This window comes from Corythoichthys intestinalis, unplaced genomic scaffold (genome assembly GCF_030265065.1).
Source record: "Corythoichthys intestinalis isolate RoL2023-P3 unplaced genomic scaffold, ASM3026506v1 HiC_scaffold_27, whole genome shotgun sequence".
Taxonomy (NCBI): Eukaryota; Metazoa; Chordata; class Actinopteri; order Syngnathiformes; family Syngnathidae; genus Corythoichthys; species Corythoichthys intestinalis.
This window is the reverse complement of record NW_026651596.1, coordinates 842,939-867,671: the sequence shown is the minus strand read 5'-3', so window position 1 is coordinate 867,671 and position 24,733 is coordinate 842,939. Positions and strand designations below refer to the sequence as shown.

General features: G+C 40.4%; 1 protein-coding gene across 2 annotated transcripts in view; it reads right to left on the bottom strand.

Annotated features, from left to right (window-relative positions):
• Nucleotides 1-2,574: 2,574 nt before the first annotated feature.
• The window catches only part of LOC130911329 (oocyte zinc finger protein XlCOF6.1-like), a 31,480-nt gene continuing 9,321 nt past the window's right edge, over nt 2,575-24,733 (bottom strand). The window contains exons 2-3 of one of the 2 annotated variants that reach the window (XM_057829210.1): nt 14,679-14,789; nt 2,575-6,043 (exon numbers count right to left, since the gene is read on the bottom strand). In XM_057829210.1, coding sequence (XP_057685193.1) covers nt 4,827-6,043; nt 14,679-14,789 — 1,328 coding nt within the window. In that variant the 3' untranslated portion in view covers nt 2,575-4,826. The remainder of the gene's footprint in view (nt 6,044-14,678; nt 14,790-24,733) is intronic. The other variant, XM_057829211.1, reaches the window with a different exon arrangement.

The window sequence follows — 24,733 nt, the reverse complement described above, 5'->3', positions numbered from 1 at the left end:
CGTCAACAATTTGTCTCGCCAAAAACTTTGAACAGTCATAACTCGGCAGATATACAACATATATGCGCCAAACTTCCCGTGTTTGTTGAGAGTCATACCCTGAAGGTTCTTGTAGGGGTCATTTGCATCAACTCTACAGTGCCAACTAGTGGCGACAGAAAGAAGTTTTAAAAAAGGCCTTTCCTATTGGGTTTTTTCAACATAGAGCTATGAAATTTGGGGAGTAGATACTTTATGCAGAACTGCTCCAAAAAATCTCTTGCACCCGTATTCCAAATCCAACAGGAAATCGGGTATTTTGGATCAAATGTGAAATTTTTATCGGTTCACAGTAGTTTACATTTGAAGGCTTGAACATGCACGAAAACTCACAAAAATTTGGACAAAAATGCGGCTTTGGATAACGTTCAATAATCTTGCAACGTTACGAAAACATGTAACAAAATGGCTCAGTGGCGCCCCCTTGAAATTTTCAAAAAGGCCTCTCCATTTAGGTTTTTTCAACGTAGAGGGATGAAATTCGGAGAGTCGATACCTTGTACAAAACTGCTCCAAAAAGTCTCTTGCATGCATATTCCAAACCCAACAGGAAATCGGGTATTTTGGATTGAATGTGAAATTTTTATCGATTTACAGTGTGCACATTTTACACCTTGGCACCTAGGGAATTAGTTTGATCATTCTCAAAATTGGCGAGACTGTTCATGAGGCATATGAAATCTTAAGTTATCAAAATGGTGTGTTTTCATTCACGGGCCTGACATGGGCGGGGTGCCAAATTCGGCCATTTTTTTGTTAAAACACCGAATTCGGAAAATGACATAACTCCCTCATACAACGTTCAATCTATTTTAAATCTGGCATGTGTGTGAGGTATACCAGCCTGAGCAGGACTGGATTGAAAATTTACCATTTGTGCCTGGCGCCTCCTAGTGGGAACAGGAAATGCCCTTTTTTACGGGACACACTCCTCCTCTAAAGGGAAAAAATCAATCTACCTCAAACCTGCATAAGGGAAGCCTTAAGACCTGTCTTCAGGTGCCTGATGAAAAATATTGAAGTTTCGTTGAAGCGGAGGTGTCCAAACAGGAAAGTGAAAATGACTGTCAACAATTTTTCTCTCCAAAAACTTTGAACAGTCATAACTTGGCAGATATACAACATATCTGCGCCAAACTTCCCGTGCTTGTTGAGAGTCATACCCTGAAGGGCCTTGTAGGGGTCATTTGCACCAACCCTACAGCGCCAACTAGTGGCAATAGAAAGTCACTCGTTTTTCCAATACATGTCCAGTTCTTTTAAGGTTGGTCATTGTAGTTTCAAGACCTATTAAAATACTTATTTACGGCCCATTTCCACGTGTCTCTGTCTGTTGCCGTGACGACCCTTTGTTCGCCATTTAAAGGAAATTTTTTTTTTCAGAGACTCAGGCAGCTTATAGAGCCACAATATTTGGCACACTTGGTCAAATTGGCCCAGTTAGAAGATTAATTTTAGTTTTGAATAAGGGCTTGGCTGCACAGCTCAGTAGTGGCTCCTTTTTTGTAGTACTCTCTCCAATAGGGGTTTTTATCTGTTGGGTGTGGGAATGTAAATAGGCGACTTTCGGGAATGTTAGGTTCTAATGAGATGATTAGAGAGAAGGATCTGCCACCACCCTGACCTGCACACAGTCCGAGTTGCGTGACGTCCGAGTTGCGCTAGATTGCGAGGGCCCGTTCAGTCCTGCTTGCAGGCCTAGTTTTACATTTGGAGTGGTACGGCCACAACTGAAAACTATGTAAACGCAGATGGGAACTTCCCAATGTTGTGGAGGGAAAGTTTCGTGTTTTTGTTAGCAATGGCACGGGAAATTCACTTTCATATTCAAATGCAAGATGATTTAAGTTTATCTTTGTTCACAACTAGAATGCCGTTTTTCCAGATGGTCTAGATTTCCTTGATTCACTTATCTGTCGTAACATATTATAGATAACACCATGCAACGCATATTTCATTCCCAGGTTCTAAGTGGTACTTCCTAGTTTGTTTCGTCGCATTGCCTTATAAAAACACTTTGCCAAAAAGTTTGGGTTTGTGGTAAGCCTGAACGATATATCGTTTAAACATCGCCATCGGGATGTGCGCATGCGCGATAGTCCCATCGCAAGGACGTGCGGTAGTTTTTTTATTCCTTAATCCACAAAAGTCGCATAGCCTCCCTCCCTCCCTCAGCTCTTTGGTCCTGAGTCACTGCGGCACTTGCTTATTAAAGTTAACGATGTTGAAAGCTGGTTTTCTTTGATGTTGCCAGAGGAGTGACTTTACACCTGTCAATCATTGTTTAACTTGTTAAATAGTTGCAGCGGCAATGAAGCGCGGGCTGGAATGAATGTGTGTGTGCGGGGAGAGGTTCAAGACAGCCGGACCTGTTGTGTTGTGGCAAAAAAACGCCACAAGTGATCATGAGTTTGTAATTTCTACATGTCACTCGAAGAGTCACATCCAAGGTAGGTAAACAGAAGCATTTAATAAAGCCAAGCATTTTTCTACTACGGTGCTTTATTCTTGCTTAACAATGATTCGGTGGGTGGGACAGTTGTTTAAAACTGATCTTAATTATTACATTTGAAGTACTTAAAAACCATTTATTAAAATATATATACAAGTTTTCAAGTCATACTTTAGGGAAAAAAGTGAAAAAACATGTCTTAAATGTATCTCTTTCCAATGCTCAATCTGAATAAATACATTGAACACACACATATCGAGGCAGGTTCTGGTCCCCATTAACCACGAAAAATGAGGGATCACTGTACACTGTGGTCACAGTGAGTCATCCAAAGTCTTTCCAAACAGCTATTCATGTCATCTAGTGAAAATGTCTTTAAAAAAAAATATATATATATATATATATATATACACAGTGGGGAGAACAAGTATTTGATACACTGCCGATTTTGCTGGTTTTCCCACTTGCAAGCCATGTAGAGGTCTATAATTTGTATCATAAGTTCTCTTCAACTGGGAGGGATGGAATCTAATACAAAAATCCGGAAAATCACATTGTATAATTTTAGAATAATAAATTTGTATTTAACTGCATGAAATAAGTATTTGATACATTACCAACTAGTAAATATTTCGGCTCTTAGTTTTTTTTTTTTTTAAGAATCCCTCCTGTTCTCCACTCATTACCGGAAGTAACTGCACCTGTTTGAACTTGTTACCTGTATAAAAGACACCTGTTCACATGCTCAAACAAACAAACTAACCTCTCCACAATGGCCAAGACCAAAGAGCTGTGTAAGGACATCAGGGATAAAATAATAGACCTGCACAAGGCTGGGATGGGCTACAGCAAAATAAGCAAGCAGCTTGGTGAGAAGGTAACAACTGCTGGAGCGATTATTAGAAAATGGAAGAAGTTCAAGTTGACGGTCAATCTGCCTCTTTCTGGGGCTCCATGCAAGATCTCACCTCGTGGGGCATCACTGATCATGAGGAAGGTGAGGGATCAGCCCAGAACTACACGGCAGGACCTTGTCAATGACCTGAAGAGAGCTGGAACAACAGTCTCGAAGAAAACCATTGGAAACACATTACGCCGTCATGGATTAAAATCCTACAGCACACGCAAGGTCCCGCTGCTGAAGCCAGTGCATGTCCAGACACGTCTGAAGTTTGCCACTGACCATCTGGATGATCCAGAGGAGCAATGGGAGAAGGTCAATTAGTCGGATGAGACCAAAATGGAACTTTTTGGTCTAAACTCGGCTCGTCGTGTTTGGAGGAAAAAGGATGACTACAACCCCAAGAACACCATCCCAACCGTGAAACATGGAGGAGGAAACATCATTTTTTGGGGCTGCTTCTCTACCAAGGGTACAGGACGACTGCACCGTATTGAGGGGAGGATGGATGGGGCTATGTATCGCCAGATCTTGGCTGACACCCTCCTTCCTTCAGTGAGAGCCCTGAAGATGGGTCGTGGCTGGGTCTTCCAGCATGACAACGACCTAAAGCACACAGCCAAGGCAACTAAAGAGTGGCTCCGTAAGAAGCATCTTAAGGTCCTGGAGTGGCCTAGCCAGTCACAAGATCTGAACCCGATAGAAAATCTATGGAGGGAGCTGAAAGTCCGTGCAGCCCCGAAACCTGAAGGCTCTGGAGAAGATCTGCATGGAGGAGTGGGCCAAAATCCCTGCTGCATTGTTTGCAAACCTTGTCAAGGACTACAGGAAACATTTGGTATCTGTAATAGCAAACAAAGGTTTCTGTACCAATTATTAAGTTCGATTTTTGTGACGTATCAAATACTTATTTCATGCAATTAAATGCAGATTCATTATTTAAAAATCATACAACATGATATTCTGTTTTTTTGTATTAGATTCCGTCCCTCACAATTGAAGAGAATTTATGATACAAATTACAGACCTTTGCAAGTGGGAAAACCAGCAAAAGCGGCAGTGTGCCAGGTGGTGGCACTGTATAAACTGTATTTGATACAGTGTATCAGTTTTTTTTTTAACTGTTGTACTTTATGTGTGTGTACATTTTCCTAACTTTATAGACTTAGAAATGACATTTAACAGTTGTTTTGAAGGTAATTTTTGCTACACTTACAGATTAGTGGAATTTTTCCTTTATCCCAGACAATAATTGCCTGGGATAAAAGAAAAATTAAATGAAACTAAAGCATAAACACGTGTAATATGAAATAAACATGTTTTTTCATGTCATGTCAACACTTTATCAGGTAAGCCCCACAGAATACAATCATCCTGCATGCAAACTGGTGAAGCCATCATGGATGAGAGGAAAATCCGTCACTGGCCACTGCTTCACACACCAACACACGCATGCCTCTTTACCTTATATTTCCAAGAAAATCTTTGGCCACAAACTGAGCAAGAAAAAGGTTTTTCACCAGTGTGGGTTCTTGTGTGCGTTTTTAAGTTTCCCTTTTTAGAGAAGCTTCGGCCACAAACTGAGCAGGAAAAAGGTTTTTCTCCAGTGTGGGTCCTTGTGTGTATTTTCAAGACTTTCTTCTGACCGAATCTTTGACCACAAACGGAGCAGGAAAAAGGTTTTTCTCCAGTGTGTGTTTTGGTGTGTGTCTTTAAGTTTTGCTTTGTAGAGAACCCTTGACCACAAACTGAGCAGGTAAAGGGTTTTTTTCCACTGTGGGTTCCTGTGTGTATTTTTAAGCTTTCCTGCCAAGTGAATCTTTGACCACAAACTGAGCAGGAAAAGGGTTTTTCTCCAGTGTGGGTTCTTGTGTGGGTTTTTAAGTTTTGTTTTGTAGAGAACCCTTGACCACAAACTGCGCATACAAAAGGTTTCTCACCAGTGTGGGTTTTTGTGTGTATTTTTAAGCTTTCCTTCCAAGTGAATCTTTGACCACAATCCGAGCAGGAAAATGGTTTTTCTCCAGTGTGTGTTCTTGTGTGTATCTTCAAGCTTTCCTTCCTCGTGAATCTTTGACCACACACAGAACAGGCAAAAGGTTTTTCACCCGTGTGGGTTCTTGTGTGTACTTCTAAAGCATTTTTGTGACTGCATATTTGACCACAAACTGAGCAAGGAAAGATTTTCTTACCGGAGTCTCTGCTCATATGGCCAAGACAAGTACCCCTATTACCAAAGGTTTTCCCACACTCAGAGCATTTGCAGCATTTGTTGTCACTGGAACCTTTATGACCATCGTCATCAGTGTCAGGCGAGTGTGATGTGGCGTCGTTTCTATCAGATGGTGGAGCTATGAAATTGTCTGCCTGCATTACGTCTGTTGACCTGCTGCTGCCCCTTGGAGGCTTTACCACTCTGCTAACCTCACTCGGACCATCTTTACTCTTCAAGGGCTCGCCAGTCGACCTGGTAAAATCTTCATCCTCATTGACGTATGGCAGCTCTTCCTTTTTGATTGGACGCTGCTCTTCTTTGTCTTGCTGTTGAAGGGGCTCTGGCTTCCCCTGTTTGATTTGGGGGAGCTCAACCTCCTCTTTAACGCCAAGAGACTCTGGCTGCTGCTGCTCAGGATCACAATATTTTCCGAAACCTGCAAGACACAATAAATGCTTTTTATGAACTGTAATATCAGTAACAGCAAGTCAACTCCCAAATTTGGCTACTTTCTACAGGCTTAAACTGTCTTTAAGTTATGAGCTACCATATTTCGGGCACAAAAATGGCCTCTTGGCCACCTCACCTCTTGGGTACCTCAGGGGAAGAAGAAGATGGGAAAAAAACTCAAGCAGAAAGGAGCGGAGCAGCAGCTGGGTCAATGGAGGTACTCGACGGTGATACTTCATAAATACATAGCACCGAGGAAAACCTCCACAAATTTAGTTTCGTTTGCATGCATGGGAAATTTGGAGTGCATGTGAAGTTTCTGTAAATTGTAGCTACATACTTATGTGGTGTCTTGCAAACTATAACTTCAAGTATGTCAAAACACCAGAGGAATTTTCCAAAAACAAAGATATCGAATCTCATCGGGATGCCATGACACCAATATTGCACTGTGACTAATGTATACTATACATACATACACAGTATAAACATATATATATATATATATATATATATATATATATATATATAGTAGTACTTCTACATTTGAATTGTATTCATTCCAGGACCTAGTTTGTATGTGGAGCGGGATTTTCCCATAAGAATACATCACAATTTGATTATTTCGTTCCACATCTCTACAACCTACCCCAAATCCTTAATAAATACTGCTGGTACAATCACAAATAAAATCTAGGCCTGCAAGCAGGATTGAACGGGCCCTTCGCAGTTTGGCGCAACTTGGACGGCACGCAGGTCAGGGTGGTGGCAAATCGTCCCCCTCTCTTCATCTCATGAGAACCTACATGTTCGAAACTCACCTCTTTTTTTTTTTGCCAAATCTTAAAGAGAAATATCTCAGACACTCAAATTTTAATTTAATGTATTCGGCTAGCTATGATAGAACACAAAGATGGGTATCAATATTAATCCATGAAAGAATTTTATTTACTTTAATCAATGCAGCAGCAGACCCGGAAGGTAGATACATAATATTCTAAGCCAAGATAAGAAAAGCTGTTCACATTAGCGAATATTATGCCCCAAAAAATGATGATGATCCAGAGTTCTTCATAAAATTTTACACCAGCTAACAAATTTTTCAGAGAATTCAGCAATTATTATGAATGGATACTTTAACACAGGGTTTTGGTTTAATACTTGATCCTACTATAGATAGCTATAATTGGAAAATAAACAATGGTAACTGTCCTGATTTGAGTGTCGGTGTTTGACTTCAGGTCACTATTCTTATAAAGAAGATGAGACAATTACTTTTGAATTTAAAAAAAAAAGGAAATAGCAAAGAATAAAAATGGCTAAAAAGCCCTGCTCACAAAAAAAAAAAAAACATAGTAACCTTTGCTATGTTTAGAGGGCATTTAATGTTGTGGATCAACCATTAAAGTTGTTAAAATTGCTCCCGTTATTGCATTAGTTCCCTTCTGTCTTCTTTCGAGATGTGAAAGTTTTAAAAGAGTTTCGTCATTTAAAGATAGATTCAAATCAAGATTTTGCCGATTTAGGAGTATTTTAGATAAAAAGTTACTAAGGTTCGCGAGGAAGGTTCTCTACAACAGAGCCTTCCAGAGAAGTCTACTGCGTTAAGATGGCGGCTGTTTATTAACGCCGGCGAGTCTATCATTTCGCATCTGGTTCTCTCTACTAGTGCTTCTCAAAAAATTAGCATATTGTGATATAGTTCAATATTTTCTATAATGTACTGATAAACATTAGACTTTCATATATTTTAGATTCATTACACACAACTGAAGTAGTTCAAGCCTTTTATTGTTTTAATACTGATGATTTTGGCAAAAAAGTCAAGAAAAACCAAAAATCCCCGTCTCAAAAAAATGGCATATCATGAAAAGGTACTCTAAAGAAGCTACGAACCTAATCATCTGAATCAACGAATTAACTCAAAACCTCTGCGAAAGATTCCTGAGGCTTTTAAAAACTCCCAGCCTGGTTCATTACTCAAAAGCGTAATCATGGGCAAGACTGCCGACCTGACTGCTGTCCAGAAGGCCATCATTTGCCACGTTTACATGGAGCCAAATATTCCAATTACAATCGGAATATTTGTTCAAACCGAAGAAATGTGTTCCATATAAACACCTCATTCGGAATGAACAGGCCCAAACCGAATGGTATTTCATTCCGATTCACAGGGGTGGAATATTCCTTTTCCCAAACCGATTAGAAGTACAATTATATCATGTAAACAGGGAAGCGGAATGGTGTCTGGTTGTGTTCTTTCTGCACATGCTCCGTACTGACGTGGTGACGTCACTTTGTGACGTAAGTAACGTCACTTGCAACATGGCTTCCAAGCACAGCGCACCTAATTGGAGTCCGGCGGAAAGATTGTATTTAATTCAAACTTTAAAAGAATTGAATATAATTGCTCGCTTAGACGGGCGTAAAACGAGGAACAGTGAACTATTTAAAAAATGTTCACGAGAGGTTACACGAAGCCGGAATAGACCGGAGCGTTGACCAGATTAGAAACCGGTGGAAAACCGGCTACTACAAGGCAAAAGAGCAAAACAGCAGAAGCGGATACGACCCCACAAACACAACAAGTGGGTTAAAGTTAAAACAGCAGCACTCCGACGATCGATCTCCATGTTTTGCAACGTGACGCTTTGTTTTGATTCATCTGCGCATGTCGGACGGCAGTTGTCAAACGTCCTTTCGGAATAAAGGCAGACACATGTAAACGCTGGATCGGAATAGATGAAGTGACATGTAAACAGCTGATCTGAAATTTCCAATCGGAATTATTTGAATCGGTATGAATAAAAGTCAGCATGTAAACGTGGCTACTGACACCCTCAAGCAAGAGGCTAAGACATAGAAAGAAATTTCTGAGCGAGTAGGCTGTTCCCAGAGTGCTGTATCAAGGCACTTCAGTGGAAAGTCTGTGGGAAGGAAAAAGTGTGGCAGGAAACGCTGCACAACCGCACCCTGAGAAAGATTGTGGAGAAGGGCCGATTCCAGACCTTGGGGGACATGCAGAAACAGTGGACCGAGTCTGGAGTAGAAACATCCAGAGCCACTGTGCACAGGCGTGTGCTGGAAATGTCAGAAGCGCCTGACCTGGGCTACAGAGAAGCAGCACTGGACTGTTGCTCAGTGGTCCAAAGTACTTTTTTCAGATGCAAGCAAATTTTGCATGTCATTCGGAAATCAAGGTGCCAGAGTTTGGAGGAAGACTAGGGAGAAGGAAATGCCAAAATGCCTGAAGTCCAGTGGCAAGTACCCACAGACAGTGATGGTCTGGGGTAGAGCTGTCCCGACTAGTCGACATAGTCGACGTCATCGATGACGTAAATCCGTCGACGAGCACAACATCCCGTCGACGGTTAATGAAGGGTTAAAAAAAATATATGCGTGGAAAGTTCAGAATGTCGGACGCTTGGTATGCAAGTGGGGAAAGCGGCACAAAGCCAAAAAAGCGCACCAGAGAGTCCAAAACATTAACTTATTTTTAAAGAAACAAAGGAGGGTACACTGTTGTGTCCTGTCTCTTCAATGCCAAGCTTGGCTGCACGTCGGCGGTGAATGAGAACGACAGGAGAGTGTAAGTCCATCTAACTAACTAATGACATGTTTTATTGAAGTTGCTAAGCCTTTCGCGATATGCAATGAGTGCATTTATCGCATGGTAAATAAATATGAGGGCGGTCATTTTCACGGCTGCGTTTTATTGCTGCGCGCGCGTGCATACATTTGTGCATGCGTGCTGATGGCATATGAGACTCCAGTTCTTTTCTCTCATCAACACGCTGTAGAATTAAAGTTCAGACATACAACATAGGAAAACACATCTATATTAAACACTATATATGTTAGCATTGCTACATTGAGGGGAATGGGGAAAAAAGACGACCTACTTTAGGCAGCTATAAAACAGGCAGCCTTCTCCAAAACTTGCAGTCAAAAGGTGATACTTCAAACATGAAAAATCGCTGGTTAACACCATTTGCAAAATGAAAAAACATCTATTACTGACACCACATGCTATGACAAAAAGTGCTTTTTTGGCGGAGTGTAAAGCTTGAATTAGTGGTTTAGCGAACATACTTCCGGTGAACATTTCTAAATAAAAGCATATCATGTTCGTCATATAAATAACGATTTCTGGAGTTAATCCCACATACTTCAGATTCTACACTAAGAATACCTTTAAAATGACACCCTTTATGAAAAGTCTGATGGTGTTGGTCTACTGTTTTTATCAAGGGCAGGATCAATGCAGCTAGCTATAAGGAGATTTTTGAGAACTTCATGCTTCCATTTGCTGAAAAGCTTTATGGAGATGCAGATTTCATTTTTCACCACAACCTGGCACCTGCTCACAGTGCCAAAACCACTGGTAAATGTTTTACTGACCATGGCATTACTGTGCTCAATTGGCCTGCCAACTCTCCTGACCTGAACCCCATAGAGAATATGTGGGATAATGTGAAGAGGAAGTTGAGAGACACCAGACCCAACACTGTGGATGAGCTTAAAGTGCATGTGACACGAAAAAGCATGTTTATTTCATAATACACGCGGTGTTTTATGCTCCTGAATGATATGGACCGCCTGGATGTGTGTGGAAGTGATCGCTATATTATTTTTAGTTTTTTAAATCCCGCGCCATGAAAATGAGTGACTTCCGGCTTCGGTCTTGCATTGATGAGGAGGGCGCTGTGACGTGTACGGTTGAAGGCGTCCTCTTCACTCTACAGCCGTACTGCTGTGTATGAAGACTAAGGATTCAGCTGATTTTGCGGATTAAAATGTTTATTTTTCGCATCACGCCAGCCAAACGGCTGCAGAAAAATCTTGCTTTATGAGGGAGAGGCGTATGCGCCTTTTTGGAGTTTCAAAAGGTTCCCATTCACCGTGGATATTGGCCAAAACAAGCCCTACTACTCTGGGACCATTGGACTTACGAGGAAGTGAGTAAACATCTTGTTTTGTATTATGTCTAATACGAATACAGCGATTACAAAGTAAACACTACAAACTTTCTTTAAATAAAGGACTACTTACGTTTGATCATTGATGGGCATGTAAAAAGCTTTCCTCGTGCACATTAGCTGCACAACAACTGCAGCCGCCCTCTTCCGGGGAACTAGCTATAAATTGCTCTCCGCCGGGCAGTTTGCCGGTCCGCGAAGACAATCGGCAAGCCAGTCGTCATGTCAAATAATCCGGGCTAGTTATGTGTGATTTTTCGCTTCGAAGACTTTGAAACATCACTCGGTTCGGGTTAGCATGTCAGCTAGCTGTCACGCCTCTTGGTTTGTTTACATTCTCCGAAGCCGGGGAAGGGAAATGACTTATGTCCAATTTGGGTGTCAAAAAATATCGTTCGGGAGGTGCGACAGTAAAGGTGAAGTCGACAGTTTTGACCATTATGGAGTAATTTTGCCATGTCGTCCTGAATAAGTGCGTTTTTTCATATTCCATTTAGCACAAGACTTATTTGTCATGACCATGCCATTTATTTAGCAATTGGCGAAAATACTTGGATAAAAAGAATATCTGGTAAAAATATTGAAGTAAAGAGACAGAAGCAATGACATTTTGCAGCTCTCTTCGTCGCGTTTTCCTCGTTGTGACTACTTCCCCCTCGACGGGCTGACTGGTCCTTCTCAAGTCATTTATTTAGCTATTGTGGAAAAATACTTGGATAAAAAGAATATCCTGTAAAAATATTGGAGTAGAGAGACAGAAACAATGACATTTTGCAGCTCTCTTCATCGCGTTTTCCTCGTTCTGAATAATTCCCCCTCAATGGGCTGAATAGTAAAACCGATGAGCCCAGTCTCCCGCTGACATCATCCACCTGTTGGGGACGCTAGAGCCCTATAATGGTAGGCGTTGCTAACCGGTAGATTAAAAGACTAATTTTTCGTCATCTGTGCTTTGCTAAATTGTTGTATCGTTGTGTGTTGTATTGTGGAATCGTCTCAAAATATGATTCTAATTCACATAATAATGCTATTTTTAAGACTTTTTTCTCCTGTCGTATGCTCTTTAAGGCCGCTATAGAAGCATCCTGGGCCTCCATAACACCTAAGGTGTGCCTAAGGCTAATTGCTTCCATGCCACGCCGCATTGAAGAAGTCATTTCTGCAAAAGGATTCCCGACCAAGTATTGGGTGCATAGTAGAGCAGGGCGGTAAACCGAAAATTTACCGTTACCGAAATTCTTCACGATGACCGACGTAATTTTGACCATGTCGGTAAATTCTGTAATTTAATAAAAGAAGAAAATATAGTCTTTTGATCCCGCTTTGACTCTTGTGTTGTTCGGCTATGTTCATTCCCCTTTAAGAAAGCAGACAGTGTGCTTACGTTTGGAGTCACATGGTTTTCAGGAAGCCAATCAAACAGAAGCCCGGTAGGCTAACGCTAGCAGCTAACGCTAGCAGCTAACGCTAGCGGCTAACGCTACAAGTAAACGGGATGAAGTCGGGCTTAAGTTAGCTTCGCCAAACTTCCACCCGACATTAAGTAAACTCTTGACGGGTTCCAGATAGGGATGGAAAAACCGAGGCTTTCTGAAACAATGAACCACTTTTAAGACAATTGCCCTAAATTGAATCACTGTTTGACACACTGCAAGAGCCCCATCTACTGGATAAAAAGTGCACGTTTCTTTTTAAAAGTAAAGTTGACAAATTGCCTCAGCATTACATATCTTCAATAGAAATTAAATGGATGTCGTCTATTTCGACCAGGAGATCGTGTCGTTATTAAGTGTGATTTACACAATTAAAGTTGACCTCTTTAAGCCTGTGTCATTGCTTTTGTCTGTGAAGATGTGTTCAAAGCAGTATTTGTAATACACGACAGTGCTAGTCTTGTAAGTGGCTCGTCCTAGATGACGGGGAGTAACTATGTATTGTTTATTTTTTGTAAAAATTACAGTACAGTAAGCACAGTGCTTGGGAACAGGAATATTATTTATTGCATACTGTAAGGATTTCCAAAATCATTAGATGTAAATAATTGAGCCGAATAAAAGAAAGGAAAGGTTTGTGAAACATTTTATTTTTTAATTAAGTATAATTTCTGGGGGGCGGGTGGATGTGTCGTATTTGTATCTATTCTAAATATCTAAACGTATGCCACTATCTAGTGTATAACAATGCGGAATGAATTTAATGAAATTCAAGTGATGATATTTTTCAAGTCATACAAGCTGTTATAAATGTTCACACAAGAATTCTTATTGTTTACAAGATTTTTTTTAATACTTAATGTTTAGACTGCATGTGCAATTGTTAAATTGAAAGCTGGTAAATAAATTTAATGAGAAACTTAATTTGTATTCCATGCATTGATTCAAATTTTCAAATTATATAACAGTTTGCTTGGGCGAATTTATCGTCATTTATCGTTATCGAGGTAAATCTGCTCAATTTATCGTGATACGTACTTAAGGCCATATCGCCCAGCCCTAGTGCATAGCTGATATAATTAATTGAAGGTTGACTTTTTTTGTATTAAAACACTTTTTTGTATTGGTTGGATGAATTATGCTAATTTTTTTAGGTAGGGTTTTTTTTTTTTTTTTTGGCCAAAATCATCAATATTAAAACAATAAAAGGCTTGAACTACTTCAGTTGTGTGTAATGAATCTAAAATATATGAAAGTCTAATGTTTATCAGTACATTACAGAAAATAATGAACTTTATCACAATATGCTAATTTTTTGAGAAGGACTAGTACATGTGCTAATGCCGCCGTGTCTGTCATTTCTTATTGGAGCCACTTAGCATTGCGTTTACAACGGCGTCACAGCTCCCTTCCATCCAGCACACTCCCGCTTGCTCTCTCGTCTCCTTGAGTCCGTGTCTCTGACTTTTCTCGCGTCATTCAACCAATGTAGTAACGCACCCCTTTACATCCTCAGTGACGGTCAAGGCGTTGCCATGATAAGAACATTTATTAGATTACTCACTACTGAAAAAAAATAACGCCGTTAGTAACACCGTTATACTCTAATGCCGTTATCAACACTGGTTGTCAGTAAGGCGTTACTAAATAACATTTTCGATACATGCGCTCACGCTGCCGAGTCTGTCATTTCACATCTACTTCTATGTACATGTGATATCTAACGTAGCATTATGTGGGCGTAGTTTGTAGCGGCTGTCGGCCGCAGTCAGGTATTATTGGTTTTTTATCTAGCGGCATGAGTTGAGCATGATGTTTACTCTCGGTCCGTTCCTCATTGCGTCCCGAATACCGCACTGACTGTGTTGTCGTTTCGCTTTACTTGGCATACTTCAATAATCGGAATTTGGATGTTTGTGAATCGTTCTCGAATCTTCCACGGCCGAATCGCGAATAATCCAAGAATCAGAAATTTCGCACACCTCTAGTCACTTGTAGGAAATCTTTCAATTTGCAAACAAAAGTCAAGTCGATTTGGCACCTTATGTCAGCTAACGAGTGCATGGCATGTCTACAAAGTAAGCACTGCCGCTATATCCAAGTGATGAAAAATACTAGACTGAAAAAGGCATTTCCGGACTTATGAGAAGATACTATTATGGTTGAAATCTGCCTCATCAAATAAAAAATAAAAAAAGCTTGGGATGACCTTTAATGTATACCAACTGTTCCTCCTCCTCTTCCTTGATGTATGGTAAATCTTCTTCCTCTTTGATGCACGCAGACCCCTGGTGCTCAGGATGATGAGCTTGGCTGACATCTACAAAAATAAGACCACAGACACACGGCCCAATTCTTATTTCTTCATTTACAAACTTGTGTCCCCAAACACGGCCCAATTCTTATTTCTTCATTTACAAACTTGTGTCCCCAAACACAGCCCAATTCTTATTTCTTCATTTACAAACTTGTGTCCCCAAGTCATTTAAAGTTGGAGAAAATTGTCAATTTTGTATTTTTTCATGACTTGTTGTCATTCAATCCAACACAAAGTAATTCACATTAAAATCAGTAAGACATAACAAAAACAGTCTAATAAAATAGATGAAAAACAAATGAAACCACAAAAAAACAAGGTCATATATTGCGTATGTGTGTAGGGCAGCAGCGGAACAGCATTAATGTTCTTAAATGAATGCCGAAAATATTGGAAAAATGTCGGCCCGTTTTGAATAATCCATTGAGATTGAAAAAAAAATCTGGCTCTTTTCCCAAACCCAAAATATTGCACTGGAAGTTGCCAGTGTCGTAACATAAAAATAAAACGTCTTTTTTTTTTTTTTTTTTTTTTTTTTTTAAAGTAAAAGAGAGCAATATTAATACCGCACAGAAACACAGAAAAACCTTTTCAAGAAAAAATAAAATTGTACTTAATACCTTCAGCATTTAGGCACAGAGGTATAAAGTTGTAGTAACATGTGGCGGAAAACACAAACAAGACTGAAAAAGCAGTTTCTGCTCTTGCACTCCTCTTTAAAAGAAACTGCTGTATAAGCCAAAACAACTGTTGTGCTTGATAGGACAATATACCTATATGCTGACATAGCAGATTCATGGCGCATTAAGCCCCCGAACTATTTTTGTCTGTTTTACCCTGAAAACCCCCGTTTACAGATGTCGCGCAACCGCTTTTGTTTCAACCCAGCCATAAAACGAAGGTAATTATTTATATTTATTATTCAAAATGTCATTTCTAGCTTAGAATCATTAATTGATGTCTACTATTTCGTTAAAAAAAAAAAAAAACACTTAAAAAAATTATTCACTAAGTCACAGATATCTACCTCATAAGTATAGCTTAATTGAATTTTTTTTTGTTACTGTCGCATTTTCTCCAGTATGTTAGATGATAAATAATCGATCCAATCAAATACAAATTGAATAATAACGTTTAAAAAGGTAAATATGTGAAAATGAAAATCTCGACCACTCCTTGATGTCTACGATTTCTGCATCGCGACCCTAGTTATATCACCATGTTTCGTCCATGAAATCTCACAAAAATGCAGCTCTGGCCACTCACAACTGTGTCTTGACACTCGGTGATACATGCCACATGGAGTTTTTCGATCGAAACGAGGTAAGTATGCGATAATATCTCGTTAAAATTGTGGCGTCTTTGATTCTGCTCTCACCTGCTCTCACCTCCAGTTAGGGTTTTGCTGTTTTAAAAAAAGTTGTGTTTTTTTCCAAAATGCCCCCCTGTTCAAAATTTTTGCTTCCCCCTAGTCTGGGGGCCAAAACTGACATTGTCACTGATGCGGCCATCTCAGGGTACAAGCTGACAACCTATAAAATATTAATATTTGATCCCTTGGGATGTAATTTAGACTGGTTGTCAGCTTGGAAAATTTGATTTTGTCCATTTTATAACTATATCTTTAAAAGTGGCCAAAAGCGGAATTTATCCCTAAGTGTTTCCTTATCCTTCTTATCCCCTACTGTACTCTTAGACATCCTTCCAATATAATCAATCTTATGTGCAAGTATAACCTTTGATAAATTGAATAATAAGCATAGCAAAGGAGTATTGCGCAGTTTTGTTACGACAACTGTGCTGAGGCCTGAAGAAAGAGGTTCACTGGAGATCACAGAAGGTGTTTTCATAGGAAATCATTGACTAGATTCACTAATTTCTATTTTTCTACAACAAAAACATCTCTCTCATTTCTAACTGTCTACAACAACAAACCAGGTCTCACCACAAAGTGGCAGAAAAGGTAGGAAAACCTATTTCTCGACTAGCTAAACATCATAGCTAGATATTTAGGCTCACGTGACTTGGTAATAACTACATGTTGATGTGTACTGGGAATATTTATTTCTGCACAATACTAAGTTCTACATTCTGCTAGATAAGTGTTGACAACATTTTCAACTAGCATAGCAACTCAGCTCAAATAATCTATATTTTCGGTCTCCTAAAGAAGCAGGCTAAAGAAAAGATAATGATTCCCTTGCTTTTCAGATAAGTTAACATGGAGACAGAGGGAGCACAAAGCTTAGAACCCTAAGAAGATCAAATAGCATGAGGTATAAATTGGCACAAATATTTTATTTGGGAAGTACAGCAAAGAAAAGAAGCTACAAAAACCACCTGAATTGTATCAGAGTCAGAGCAAGTGAAAGAGCAAAATACAGGGATGTGGAATATGCAGATGCTCTGGATCAAATCCAGGCATTCCTATACACAGACAAAATAAAATGGCACAAATCATGTTATGCCGCTTTTACCAATGTCACTTACATTTCTCACCTTACAAAGAGTTTTTTTTAAAAAGCAAGTACATCCCAGGAACCTACAAGCACCTTCTGCCCCCGCTTCACTAGACAATCAGTATCTCCAGTCACTTGGGAAAATGTATCTTTTGTCAGAAAGATAAGCAAGGAGACAAACTTCGCAACATCCAAATGATCCATATTCTATTTATTTAAATAATGCAGCAGATGAGTTTAGAGCAGGACTTGCCAGAGGTCAAATATACTCAATGAGAACAGTTTGGGAAAGATACTGTAAGCTGCTTGCAGACTTTGACTTGGATCCAGGAAGTTACAGATGTCAGTGTGTTAAGGAAAAGCTTGACAGGTTGCTTGATGGAAAAGCAATATTGGGGCATTCACAAAAACAAAAACAACTGATCCTATAATGAAATCTGAAATGAAGGCTGAGGATGCCATACTTAACATGAAGAAATCAACAGATAATGATGACACGCAAGAGGCAACCATGACTAGTTGTGGAACTGACAAGGACGCTCAGATATTGAGTTGGCTGTACTGGGTGGCATTGAAGATCAAGGCGGACATTAGGGTGTGTCCGGGACATGATGTTATTGGAGGAATAGATCTGCATCATGCGGTAGAAGTTGTGCCTGAAAGTCTATACATGTTGTTACGACTCCTTTGTATTGGTGATGCTGAACTACAAAATGATAGTGAAGAAACTTTTAATACAAAACTACTCAGCATTGCTTAAGACAGTGTTTTCCTAGCTTCTGGTGGACGGAAACCAACATCAAAACACATTGGTATAGGAATAACTGAAACTTGGTTTCAACGACTCATCATTCAATGCAGAGACACAGATGTTCTGGTGTTGCTACTTGTCTTTGCACAACATTTGAGGCCTGAAGTTTGGATGAAGGCAGGAACAGCCAACAAACCCCATTTCCCTCCAAAATGTCAAGTGACTCATTACAGGAGTGCTGTCAGCATTCCTGCAGAGATTAAAGACGTGGGGGCCAGCCTGTTAGTGTTCAGACCATACGCCGCCCGTCTCATCAGACCATAGGACATGGTTCCAGTCTGATGAGATGGCCGGGCTTTCTCGTGTACAGTCTTCAGAAGAGGCTTCCTCCTGCGGTGACATCCATGCACACCAATTTGATGTAGAGTGTGGCGTATGGTCTAAGCATCAACAGGCTGACCCCCATGTCTTCAATCTCTGCAGCTATGCTGACAGCACTCATGTAACGAGTCACATGACATTTTGGAGGGAAAATGACAAGCAGTACTCAATTTGGACATTTAGGGATGTACGAGGGGCATTCAAAAAGTAATGCACTGAAGTGCATTGCTTGTACAGGATTTTACCAATCTTGTTCATATTTGGCACAAACATGATAGGAGACATCTTTTTGCGATTGTTATATGTGTTTTTCTAATGTTCAGATTTTTAAAGTTTAAACTAGCTTTCAAAATGGCTGCCCCTCTTGAAGCTGGTCAGAAACAAAGAGTTGTAATCAAATTCCTTGTTGCAGAGGGAGAAACCCCTCTGAGGGTTAGGGTTTGTGGATTTGGTTTGTGGAGGTATACATTGAGACTCTGAGGAAGCTCAAAGCAACAATTCGACGTGTTCGGCCCAACTTGGACATGGCAAACGTGCACCTCCGTGAAGTTGGCCCCCCATCAGATGCAAATTTATATAAAAATTATGTCAATCGTTTGTGCTATGATTGTGCTGGTTTGTGCTCCAAAAAGTTTCGTTTGTGCCATCATAGTTTTGCAGTTATTAGGGCCCGAGCACTAAGCGTGCGAAGGCCCTATTGTTTTACAAAGGATTATTAGGGCCCGAGCACTAGACGTGCGAAGGCCCTATTGTTTTGCAAAGGATTACTAATTAGGGCCCGAGCACTAGGCGTGCGAAGGCCCTATTGTTCTGCAAAGGATTATTATTATTTATTTATTTATTTATTTATTTTTCAGGGCAAATGAAAATGGCCAATTTGGAGGCCGGAACACGCACGAAAAGTCACCAAAATTTGCAAATACGTGCGGCTTCGCGTAAATTTCGATAATCTTGCGTCGTTACGAAAAAATGTCAAAAAATGGCTCAGTGGCGCCCCCTTGACCCTTAAAAGTTTCAAAAAGGCCTCTCCTCTCAGGTTTTCAATGTAGAGCGATGAAATTTGGGGAGTAGATACCTTATGCCTAACTGCTCAAAAAAGCCTCTTGCACCCATATTCCAAATCCAACAGGAAATCGGGTATTTTGGATCGAATGTGAAATTTTATCGGTTCACAGCTGGAGTTTACGTTTGGAGGCTTGAACATGCACGAAAACTCACCAAAATTTGCACATACATGCAACTTTGCGTAAATTTTGATAATCTACAAAAAAATTTAACAAAATGGCTCAGTGGCGCCCCCTTGAAATTTTCAAAAAGGCCTCTCCTATTAGGTTTTTTCAACGTAGAACAATGAAATTTGGCGAGTCGATACATTGTGCAAAACTGCTCCAAAAAGTCTCTTGCACCCATATTCTAAACCCAACAGGAAGCCGGAAATTTTGGATCAAATGTGAAATTTTATCGATTTACATTTGAGACCTTGTCGCTGAAGGAAATATTTGGATCGTCTTCAAAATTGGTCAGACTATTCAGGAGACATATGAGATCTTAAGTTTTCAAAATGGTGAGTTTTCATTCAAGGGTCTGACCTGGGCGTGGTCCCAAAGTCGGCCATTTTTGGCCAAAACACCAAATTCAGAAAATGATTAAAAACTCTGTGATACAACGTTCAATCTTTTTCATTTCTAGCATGTATATGAGATATCCCAGCCTGAACACGACTGCCTTGAAATATTACCCATTAGGCCTGGCGCCCCCTAGTGAGAACAGGAAATGGCCTTCTTTCTGAGACAGGCTCCTCCTCCAAGGGAAAAAAATCTATTGACCTCAAACCTGTTTCAGGGGAGCCTTAAGACATGTGTTCAGGTGCCTGATGACAAATATTGAGGTATCGTTGAAGCGGAGAGGTCCAAACTGGAAGTGAAAATGACCATCAACAATTTGTCTCGCCAAAAACTTTGAACAGTCGTAACTCGGCAGATATACAACATATCTGCGCCAAACTTCCCGTGTTTGTTGAGAGTCATACCCTGAAGGTTGTTGTAGGGGTCATTTGCATCAACTCTACAGTGCCAACTAGTGGCGACAGAAAGAAGTTTTAAAAAAGGCCTTTCCTATTGGGTTTTTTCAACATAGAGCGAGGAAATTTGGGGAGTGGATACCTTATGCAAAACTGCTCCAAAAAGTCTCTTGCACCCGTATTCCAAATCCAACAGGAAATCGGGTATTTTGGATCGAATGTGAAATTTTTATCGGTTCACAGTAGGAGTTTACATTTGGAGGCTTGAACATGCACGAAAACTCACCAAAATTTGGACAATCATGCAGCTTTGCGTAACGTTCAATAATCTTGCAACGTTATGAAAACATGTAACAAAATGGCTCAGTGGCGCCCCCTTGAAATTTTCAAAAAGGCCTCTCCATTTAGGTTTTTTCAACGTAGAGGGATGAAATTCGGAGAGTCGATACCTTGTACAAAACTGCTTCAAAAAGTCTCTTGCATGCGTATTCCAAACCCAACAGGAAATCGGGTATTTTGGATTGAATGTGAAATTTTTATCGATTTACAGTGTGCACATTTTACACCTTGGCACCTAGGGAATTAGTTTGATCATTCTCAAAATTGGCGAGACTGTTCATGAGGCATATGAAATCTTAAGTTATCAAAATGGTGTGTTTTCATTCACGGGCCTGACCTGGGTGGGGTGCCAAAGTCGGCCATTTTTTCGCCAAAACACCGAATTCGGAAAATTACTGATAACTCCCTCATACAACGTTCAATCTATTTTAAATCTGGCATGTGTGTGAGGTATACCAGCCTGAGCAGGACTGGATTGAAAATTTACCATTTGTGCCTGGCGCCTCCTAGTGGGAAAAGGAAATGCCCTTTTTTACGGGACACACTCCTCCTCTAAAGGGAAAAAAATCAATCTACCTCAAACCTGCATAAGGGAAGCCTTAAGACCTGTCTTCAGGTGCCTGATGAAAAATAATGAAGTTTCGTTGAAGCGGAGGGGTCCAAACAGAAAAGTGAAAATGACTGTCAACAATTTTTCTCTCCAAAAACTTTGAAGAGTCATAACTCGGCAGATATACAATATATCTGCGCCAAACTTCCCATGCTTGTTGAGAGTCATACCCTGAAGGGCCTTGTAGGGGTCATTTGCATCACCCCCTCCAGCGCCAACTAGTGGCAATAGAAAGTCACTCGTTTTTCCAATACATGTCCAGTTCTTTTCAGGTTGGTCATTGTAGTTTCAAGACCTATTAAAATACTTATTTACGCCCCGTGTCTACGTGTCTCTGTCTGTTGCCGTGACGACCCTTTGTTCGCCATTTAAAGGAAATATTTTTTTTTCAGAGACTCAGGCAGCTTATAGAGCCACAATATTTGGCACACTTGGTCGAATTGGCCCAGTTAGAAGATTAATTTTGGTTTTGAATAAGGGCTTGGCTGCACAGCTCAGTAGTGGCTCCTTTTTTGTAGTACTCTGTCCTATAGGGGTTTTTATCTCTTGGGTGTGGGAATGTAAATAGGTGACTTTCGAGCATGTTAGGTTCTAATGAGATGATTAGAGAGGAGGATCTGCCACCACCCTGACCTGCACACAGTCAGAGTTGCATGACGTCCGAGTTGCGCTAGATTGCGAGGGCCCGTTCAGTCCTGCTTGCAGGCCTAGTTATTATTATTATTTATTTATTTATTTATTTATTTATTTTTTGGGGCAAATGAAAACGGCCAATTTGGAGGCCTGAACATGCACGAAAAGTCACCAAAATTTGCACATACGTGCGGAAAATTGTACATTTCGATAATTTTGCAACGTTGCAAAAAAATGTAACAAAATGGCTCCCCTTGAAATTTTAAAATTGGCCTATAACATTAGGGTCTGTCAGCGTAGAGTAATGAAATTTGGGGAGTCTATACCTTGTCCAAAACCACTCCAAAAAAGCATTTACACTCATATTCCAAACCCAACAGGAAATCGGTTATTTTGGATCGAATATGAAATTTTTATCCATTTACAGGGTGCACATTTGAGTGCGTTTTCATTCACGGGTCTGACCTGGGCGTGGTGCCAAAGTCGGCCATTTTTTCGGCAAAATGACAAATTCAGTAAATGACTAATAGTTCCTTGACACAACGTTCAATCTTTTTCATATCTGGCATGTATGTGCGGTATCCCACCCTTAACACGAGTGCATTGAAATATTACCCATTAGGCCTTTCTTGTGAGAATAGGAAATGCCTTTTTTTACGAGACAGGTTCCTCCTCTAAGGGAAAAACATCTGTTGACCTTAAACCTGCATCAGGGGAGCCTTAAGACCTGTGTTCAGGTGCCTGATGAAAAATATTGAGGTTTCGTTGAAGCGGAGGGGTCCAAACAGGAAAGTGAAAATGACCGTCAACAATTTGTCTCGCAAAAAACTTTGAACAGCCATAACTCAGCAGATATACAACATATCTGCGCCAAACTTCCCGTGCTTGTTGAGAGTCATACCCTGAAGGGTCTTGTAAGGGTCATTTGCATCAACTCTACAGTGCCAACTAGTGGCGACAGAAAGGATTTTTAAAAAAGGCCTTTCTTATTGGGTTTTTTCAACGTAGAGGAATGAAATTTGGGGAGTCCATACCTTATGCAAAACTGTTCCAAAAAGTCTCTTGCACCCATTTTCTAAATCCAACGGAAAATCGGGTATTTTGGATCAAATGTGAAATTTGTATCCATTTGTAGTATAGTTTACATTTGGAGGCCTGAACATGCACGAAAACTCACCAAATTTTGCACATACATGCGGCTTTGCGTGGATTTCAATAATCTTGCGACATTACAAAAAAATGTAACAAAATGGCTCAGTGGCGCCCCCTTGAATTTTTCAAAAAGGCGTTTCCTATTTGGTTTTTTTAACGTCGAGCAATGAAAATGTGGGGAGTCGATACCTTATGCAAAACTGCTCCAAAAAGTCTCTTGAACCCATATTCCAAACCAAACAGGAAATCGGGTATTTTGGATCGAATGTGAAATTTTTATCAATTAACAGGGTGCACATTTGAGACCTTGTCACAGGGAGTTAGTTGGATCATTTTCAAAATTGGTGAGACTATTCAGGAGACATAGGAGATCTACAATTTTCAAAATGGTGTGTTTTCATTCATGGGTCTGACCTGGGCGTGGTGCTAAAGTCGGCCATTTTTTCGGCAAAATGACAAATTCAGTAAAAGACTAATAGCTCCTTGACACAACGTTCAATCTTTTTCATATCTGACATATATGTGCGGGATCCCACCCTTAACACGAGTGCATTGAAACATTACCCATTAGGCCTAGCGCCCCCTAGTGGGAACAGGAAATGCCTCTTTTTACTAAACAGCCTCCTCCTCCAAGGAAAAAAATATATTCACCTGAAACCTGCATCAGGGGAGCCATAAGACACGTGTTCAGGTGCCTGATGAAAAATACTGAGGTTTGGTTGAAGCAGAAGAGTCCAACAGGAGAAGTGAAAATGACTGAAGCCATTTCGTCTCACCACAAGCTTTGAACAGTCATAACTTCTACAACATATCTGCGCCAAACATCTCGTGCTTGTTGAGTCATACTCTGAAGGGTCCTGTAGGGGTCATTTGCATCATCCCTATAGCGCCAACTAGTGGCAATAGAAAGTCACTCATTTTTCTAATATATGTCCAGTTCTTTTCAGGATGGTCATTGTAGTTTCAAGACCTTTTGAAATACTTATTTTATGGCCCATGTCCACATGTCTCTGTCTGTTGCCGTGACGACCCTTTATTCACTCTTTTTTTGTAGTACTCTCTCCAATAGGGGTTTTTATCTCTTAGGTGTGTGAATGTAAAGAGGCAACTTTCGAGCATGTTAGGTTCTAATGAGATTAGAGAGGACGATCTGCCACCACCCTGACCTGCACACTGTCCGAGTTGCGCTAGATTGCGAGGGCCCGTTCAGTCCTGCTTGCAGGCCTACTTAAACATTGTTTTTTAGGTCAACCAGAGTTCACCCAGCCCCCCATCTGCGGCGGAATGGAACCCCAGTGGTGTCATTTGATTCTGCCTCGTTAGTGCTGGATTGTGCTGCAAAAAGTTTTGTTTGAACTGCTACGGTTTTTGAGATATTCATAATAATGTATAGTGATGACGTCACGCGCAGCACCCCATCTGCGGCGGAATGGAACGGCGATGATTCCATTTTTTTCTTCGTCGTTAGTGCTGGTTTGTGCTGCAAAACGTTTCGTTTGTGCCATCATCGTTTTGCAGTTATTAAAGGGGATGTAGCGCCCTGGGAAAATTTTGATATTCCATCATTTATCCATAAACGCATGCCTTTTGTATTCATATCAT